Source organism: Phalaenopsis equestris, unplaced genomic scaffold (assembly GCF_001263595.1).
Source record: "Phalaenopsis equestris unplaced genomic scaffold, ASM126359v1 Scaffold000061, whole genome shotgun sequence".
In the NCBI taxonomy this organism is placed as follows: Eukaryota; Viridiplantae; Streptophyta; class Magnoliopsida; order Asparagales; family Orchidaceae; genus Phalaenopsis; species Phalaenopsis equestris.
The window spans coordinates 147,390-153,917 of NW_018164503.1; the positions used below are offsets into that span (position 1 = coordinate 147,390).

The 6,528-nt window shown below is 32.6% G+C and overlaps 1 protein-coding gene across 3 annotated transcripts; it reads left to right on the forward strand.

The window, feature by feature from the left end:
• The first annotated feature begins 1,389 nt into the window (after window positions 1-1,389).
• LOC110019552 (SNF1-related protein kinase regulatory subunit beta-2-like) lies at window positions 1,390-6,221 on the forward strand. Of its 3 annotated transcripts, none has more exons than XM_020717262.1 (6): window positions 1,390-1,469; window positions 1,814-1,926; window positions 2,347-2,529; window positions 4,121-4,299; window positions 4,419-4,581; window positions 5,669-6,221. In XM_020717262.1, the coding sequence occupies exons 3-6, from the start codon at window positions 2,392-2,394 to the stop codon at window positions 5,981-5,983; spliced, it is 795 nt and encodes a 264-aa protein (XP_020572921.1). In that variant the 5' UTR covers window positions 1,390-1,469; window positions 1,814-1,926; window positions 2,347-2,391; the 3' UTR covers window positions 5,984-6,221. The 3 variants fall into 3 exon arrangements, with proteins under 3 accessions (XP_020572921.1, XP_020572920.1, XP_020572922.1); XM_020717261.1 differs by having other exon boundaries at window positions 2,389-2,529; XM_020717263.1 differs by lacking the exons at window positions 1,390-1,469; window positions 1,814-1,926 and adding an exon at window positions 1,961-2,240 and having other exon boundaries at window positions 2,389-2,529.
• The last annotated feature ends 307 nt before the right edge of the window (window positions 6,222-6,528 follow it).

Below are 6,528 nucleotides of genomic sequence, written 5' to 3' on the forward strand. Positions count from 1 at the left end.
GTTATTAGAGCCAAGTTCTAGTACTGTAAACTCTTTTCTGAATATTCATGTAAGCAGGTTTTGAGGCTTTTCTCTCTGGTTTGACTAAACATTATAAAAATTGTTTTTTGATGTAAATTTTGGGAATTACAGTTGATTTTATACAAAGTGTGAGAATTTTCTTTTAATTTATGAAAAATTCATAGAGCTACCTGCAACTTTGTGATTGTTAATTTGGCTGCTGTACCTCTGTGCTCTGAATCTGGCCTCCTAGGAATGATTGTAAGCAGGTTTTGAGGCTTTTCTCTCTGGTTTGATTCTTGAACGGTGAATTTAGAAATAATTTCTAGTACAGGGCATGATGAGTGGATCTATGTTCTTGAAATTAAATTTTTTATATATTATTTTATTGTAATTTGATATTTATTAATGTAACAGATAAGAAAATAAACAAAAGAAATAACACATTAATTTTTATGTGAAAAATCCAACACAGGAAAAACTCAAGTAGAACGTAGTTCATATAAAACATAACAGGGGTTCTTATTGCAGAAAAATTCTTGCATTTAATAATGAAGCAATTCAAATATATCACTCAAAATCAATTTATGATGACATACGAAGGATATAGATGAAGATGCAGTCGGTGTAGTACCTCTCGACCATTGATGTGGTTGGATATATGCTTTCTCCTATATCAACGACATCAGGGGAAATTGACCTCTCTCCATCCTTGAGCCTTAGCCTCTATAAAATGACGAGCGTCGGAATCTCATTCGACTGGTCCTATCACCCTCACACACTGATGTGGCTCCATTGACATGGGCATTTATGGCTTTATCAAAACCGATTTAAAAGAAATGATTAAAAGAGAGCCACTAAATCAGTAGCACATGAATTACAATCCAAGTGTTCACAATTTTCTTAATTTTCTTATGAGATGATTAGCAGGACTTCAAAATTCGGATCATAAATTTAGCATATGGTCTGTTCTTGTGATGATTTTCTGGTAAGGATTGAAGGCTTTGAAGAATCTTAAAAGGGACTTTGGGTTTTCTGACATGATTAATGGAAAATACTGTTTTGTTCCGGATACCAATTAAAGCTTCATCCAGCAAAGCAAGGACATGAAGAATGCTTTGCTTTTGTGGAGAAGCTAATTCTTCTTTCTGAAGGTCACTGTAGCCTTATTTCAGAAGATCGCTAAAAATGAAAAATAAGGGACATAAATTTTTATAATTATAAACATCATATAAAAATTAACACCCATTATTATCTTTTAGTAAAATATTATGTGTAAAAAGAAAAATTTTAGTGTGAGATAAATAAATTCATAAGAATTTGGTGCTATTTACGTAATTTTCCTTTTTAAGACAGTTGATTTTGAATTCCGCCGAAATAATCCCAACATTTTCTGTCTTCTGCACGCGTGGCTGAACGAATATTTATTGTTGTTCTGCATTCATGGCCGAGAGCGGATGATTTCTCAGGTATCTTTCTCATCTTTAATTTACAGACAGATGACCCAACTTTTATGAATTTACATATCTAATATCTAAACTTCTTACATTATACCGCTCAAGTTCTTAAAAAGTGATAAGTTGGGATGCATATATATAAAAATTAAATTTTTGATGTTATGTATCTAATTACCTAGAAATTAAGCTTTAAATATGTAAATTTTCTTTTATATTTTTAGAAAAAGAAAGGAATTTTTACATACATACCACTAAATTTGGGTGGTGTAAAGATAAAGATTAAAGTTTGGATTAGTTATGTAAATACATAAGATTGTGGACATTTATCGTATTTTAATAAATTCTCATCGATGCAGTGATTCCGATACTGGGATTCTCCCAGCTTAAGCTATTGGAGGAAGGAGCCCCGTGTCTATCAATGGAGGGGGGATAAAGAAAGGAGCTTTGGACTATTTCAGTCTTGCAGAGGGTAAAGATGCAAATTTTCCAAATTTTCATTAGTTTATTTAATTTATTTTGTGAATTTAATTTCGGGTTTCTTCTGTCGTCATTGATGCAAAGTGATTTAGGGTTTTGTGGTTAGTTTTTCTTTTTGCTGTGGTTGGAGGGAGATATCTTGGTTTTTTGCTTTTTACCCCTCTTTATTGGACCGTTTTGCACCATTTCCCTTTCTCCTTTCCCTTTCTCTTTACCTTGAGCCACTTTCTCCCACTCATTTTCTTTTCCCGTTTTTAGCACTTCAAGTCCATGTTTGGTGATATGTTGCATTCAAGTTGAATAATTGTAATTTTTTTAAACTTTTTTTTTATTATTTTGAGCCAAGATTCTAGAGTTACTTCTTCGGTTTGAGGAGATTATTTTGCTGTTTCTATGTTCTAAGAGATTCTAGGGCTTCTTCTTCTCCTCCATTGGTTTTCTTTTGTGCTTTCAGATAATGGGGAATGCAAGCAGTTTGGGAGAAGGTGGAGAAGAAGAGGAAAATGAGGGCGATGATGTGCAGGATTTGATGAGGCAGAGCCCTCCACAAAGCTTTAAAAGAACAGCACAAAGCCCTTTGTTGTTCACTCCTCAGGTAATTTGTGTTATTTTATTTATCACAAAGGGGATCTTTTTTTGTATAATTAGATTTGTTTTTTTTATTACTTTTGCAGTGAAAATTGCTGTATTCGACTTGCTGAACTTTTTTTTATCTATTTGTGTTTTCTGTTGGTTGGAAAGTCATAATATTGCACTTACTTGAACTGGTATTATGCTTGATAATTTGTGTCTACTTAATGCTTTATTTGTAACTTATTGTGTTTACTAGACTGAATGCTATGCAAGTTATGTGAAACCCTTTAACGTGTTGAAGCCAAACTCTTAAACATGGAGGCATTTTTTGATGCAACGGTAGAATTTTATTAGAAACTCCAAGTTAAGTGTGTTCGCCATGTAGCATTCCTAGGATGTGTGACCTCCTCAGAAGTTACGCCAATGAGGCAAAGCCATGAGGCCCCTAGGCCAAAGGAGACAATACCTTGATGTGTGAGACTTCTGGTTGTCACAAGTTATGCCTTAATTTGATTTACACTTTGATTGGGAATTGAGGGAAGAAAATATAGCACTTGGATGTAGTGAAAAGTAAAGAAAAGATGCATTTCATTTTTTTTTTTTTTTTGATGGAGTCCTAAGAAGGTGAAGCAATTGAAATCTTTTAATTCTAGATTGAATGATTAAAGAAAAGTAAAGAACAATAGATGTTATAATTAATTTAGCATGTGTATATATATCCATTTAGGATCAAGTGCTTTAAATATTTGTTTGATTAGCTTTAGTTAGAAGCAAATTTGCATAGTAATTATCATTTACTTTCTAATTTTTTGGATAAATTAACACATTAATTCATATGCTCAATGTCTAATTAACCTTTTAAGTACTTAATGTTCATGTTTAGCCTATTGAAATATAAGTCTAGTTTATAATCAACTTAAATCAGTGTCACAGTCATGAATTGTTTACTTATTTGACTTGATTTATAAATGTTTTTTATTCAACTTATTTTTAAAATATTTTTCTATTCAATTAATTTACTTAATTAATAATTAATCCATATGTGGAAAAAGGATAAGCTAGGATTCAAACGTTTTTTTTTTTTTTGTCATTAGAGTAAGATTAGTTTAGGTATTATTAAAATTTTTGGCTGTTATTGTGCAAGCTACAATTCATTCAACAAACACATTAATGCATAAGCTGTACACAAGAAATGCCTCTTATTCTTTGTGTTGTTTAAATGCAAAGCATGTAGCCATTTTGTAATTTTGCAACAAATTTACAACTTATTTGCGCTTTTATGAATATTGATCACATTTATGGCAAAGATCAGGTTCTCCAGTATCCATTATCAACAAGGTGGTAAACTTAATTAGTGGACCTCACTTAAAACTTAGGGGTTGTTTGATAGCAGGTTTAAGTTGGATTTAGCTTGAAGCTTGCTGGATAGAAAAAAATGACAAATTAAAAATCTTGGATTTAGTAAATCCAGTGTCTTCTCAGTTTTCTTCAATCCTGGATTTACTAAATCCTGGTGTTGGCATCATATTGTAAATCCAAATTTACAGAATTTACTAAATCTTTTATGAGATTGGTTAGTGGGGGTTCTTCATGAAATTTTAATTTATCTGCAGAATCCGACGGTTCCATTACGAAGGCCGGATGAGTTGCTTCCTATGGGAAATACACGGGTGCATAACTTCCCCCAATATGATGATATAATCTATGAACAAGGAATTCCAACAATGATAACATGGAGTTATGGAGGCAAAGAAGTTGCTGTGGAAGGGTCATGGGATAATTGGAATACAAAGTATAGGGAAATGGCTATGGAGTTATTTCTATAGCATGCTATTCTTTCATCTGTTCATTCCTTATTGTAAGTGTTTCGAGCATGATGCAAAATAAAAGTTAACTTTTTTTTGTTTGCAGGAAAGTCTTGCAAAAATCTGGAAAGGATTTCACAATTATGAAAGTTCTTCCATCAGGAGTCTACCGGTACAGATTCTCCGTCGATGGTGAAAGCAGATATTCGCCTGACATGCCGTTGGAGCACGATGAATTTGGAAATGCCTTCAACATCTTGGATTTGCAGGTGAGAAATCTGTTTTACAGATAATTAACTGAAGAACTTGCCAATGAAAGTATATCGGGCTAAACTTGTACACTTCTAAGAGCATCACCTTTATCTTTTCTTTTTTTTTCTTTTTAATCTTTCCTATGCTCCCTTCATAAGGGATCAATTTGCAAACTTTGCTGACAACCAGCACATTTTGTAGAAAAAAAAGTGTCATAATAATTCTCTAGCTCTTTGTAGTTAATCATTTTAGTCCCAGAGTTTATAAGAATGTCAATTTAGTTTTGGAACTTTTTAATATGAGGTTGAAATAAACCCTAGTGATGACTGTTTTGCCCCAATTTGAAGATTCAATCAATCTGATAACATGCATGATTGTAGAAGATTACTGCCTTTTTACAATATTTTTTTTGAAGAAATGTCCTATATTTCTTATTTAATCTGATAAGATTAAGTTAAGGAAAAATGCTTGTAATCATATTTAGAAATAAGGAATGATTGGTCATGTTAGAACTGCAATTTTATAGCACAATTTTCTACTTATTTGAGTTCCTGGAGAATGAGTTGGTCTACCCTTTTTTGATCCCACAAAATGCAAGCTAAGCCCAATTGTACTTGAAAATATATGAGCATAGCTTAGGGCCATTCAAATCTCAAGAATGATGTAGGATTCCTCAAGTCTGAACTTCTAAGGTTTTCAGAGGTGCTCAAAATCATACATGAAGGCAAGTTCACAGTACACAAAATTGTAATTTAGATAAAAATCATGTCAAATTTATTTCAAACAATAATTTAATTATTTCTTAAATAGAAAATTTTCAAGAAAATTTGGGATCAATGAGAACTATTTGATGATAAAATCCTCATAGTAAGAAAATTAAAATTGTACGAGATTTGAAGAAAAAAGAATAAGAAAAGACTTGCATCACATTCGAAGAATTCACATCCAACAAATACACTTGTCACGGTTTATAATAATGATTATGATCATAAATTGGACAATATAACAACATGCATTATCATTCCCCAATATTGTGTTTTCATGTGTTGTTTGTTTGCGCATAAATCAAATGACTTCAATGTTCGACTCTGAAATTTTTTGCAGGACTCGGTTCCTGACGAAATAGGAAGTGTTGCCGGCTTTGAGCCACCTCTATCCCCAGAATCAACCTACAACAACTGGCCACTAGATTCTGAAGATTTAGCGAAGGAGCCGCCAAGTGTTCCTCCACAGCTCGGATGTACGTTGCTCAACTCAACTTTCAGTGATGAGAACTCCATGCTTTCAAGGCCACAACATGTAGTTCTAAATCATCTTTTTATCCATAAGGGGAGAATCGGCGAGTCGGCCATCGCTCTCAGTGCTACCCATAGATTTCGGGCTAAATATGTGACAATGGTGTTCTACAAATCCTTGTAGAGATAATATATTTGGAGCATATGAGAGGATTCAAAGAGGAAATCATTCACTCATTTACAATGTCCTTCAAAGTTATTGTATTTCTGAGCATATGATGTGTTCATGTGATGAGTTATATTAGAAGAGGAGTTTAATATGTGAAGAGGTGAACGATTATTGTTGTAATTTTGTATGATGTATATCATTAAGATGTTGAGGTTACGTGTAAAGGGCTTTTCTATTGGCTATTGATGATGTGGGCTAAAATAATGTTGGTTGTATTTTTATGTGATGTTCTTGTTAATGATGAACTAACTAGGAGTTATTTTAACTCATATCATGCGAGATTCATGGTTTATCCATGCTCTTCTCACAATCACAACTGTTTGATATTAAAAATTTTCATGATTTATTTTATTTCCAGATAGAGTAGGATGAATATCATTGCATAAGAGGGTTCAACTTGCTCTGAAGGCATTTAAAGAAAGCATACAATATAACTTTTAGTGATCTGGACTTGTTTAAATATAAATAAATAAAACAATTAGAGATTCAAAATCAAAATG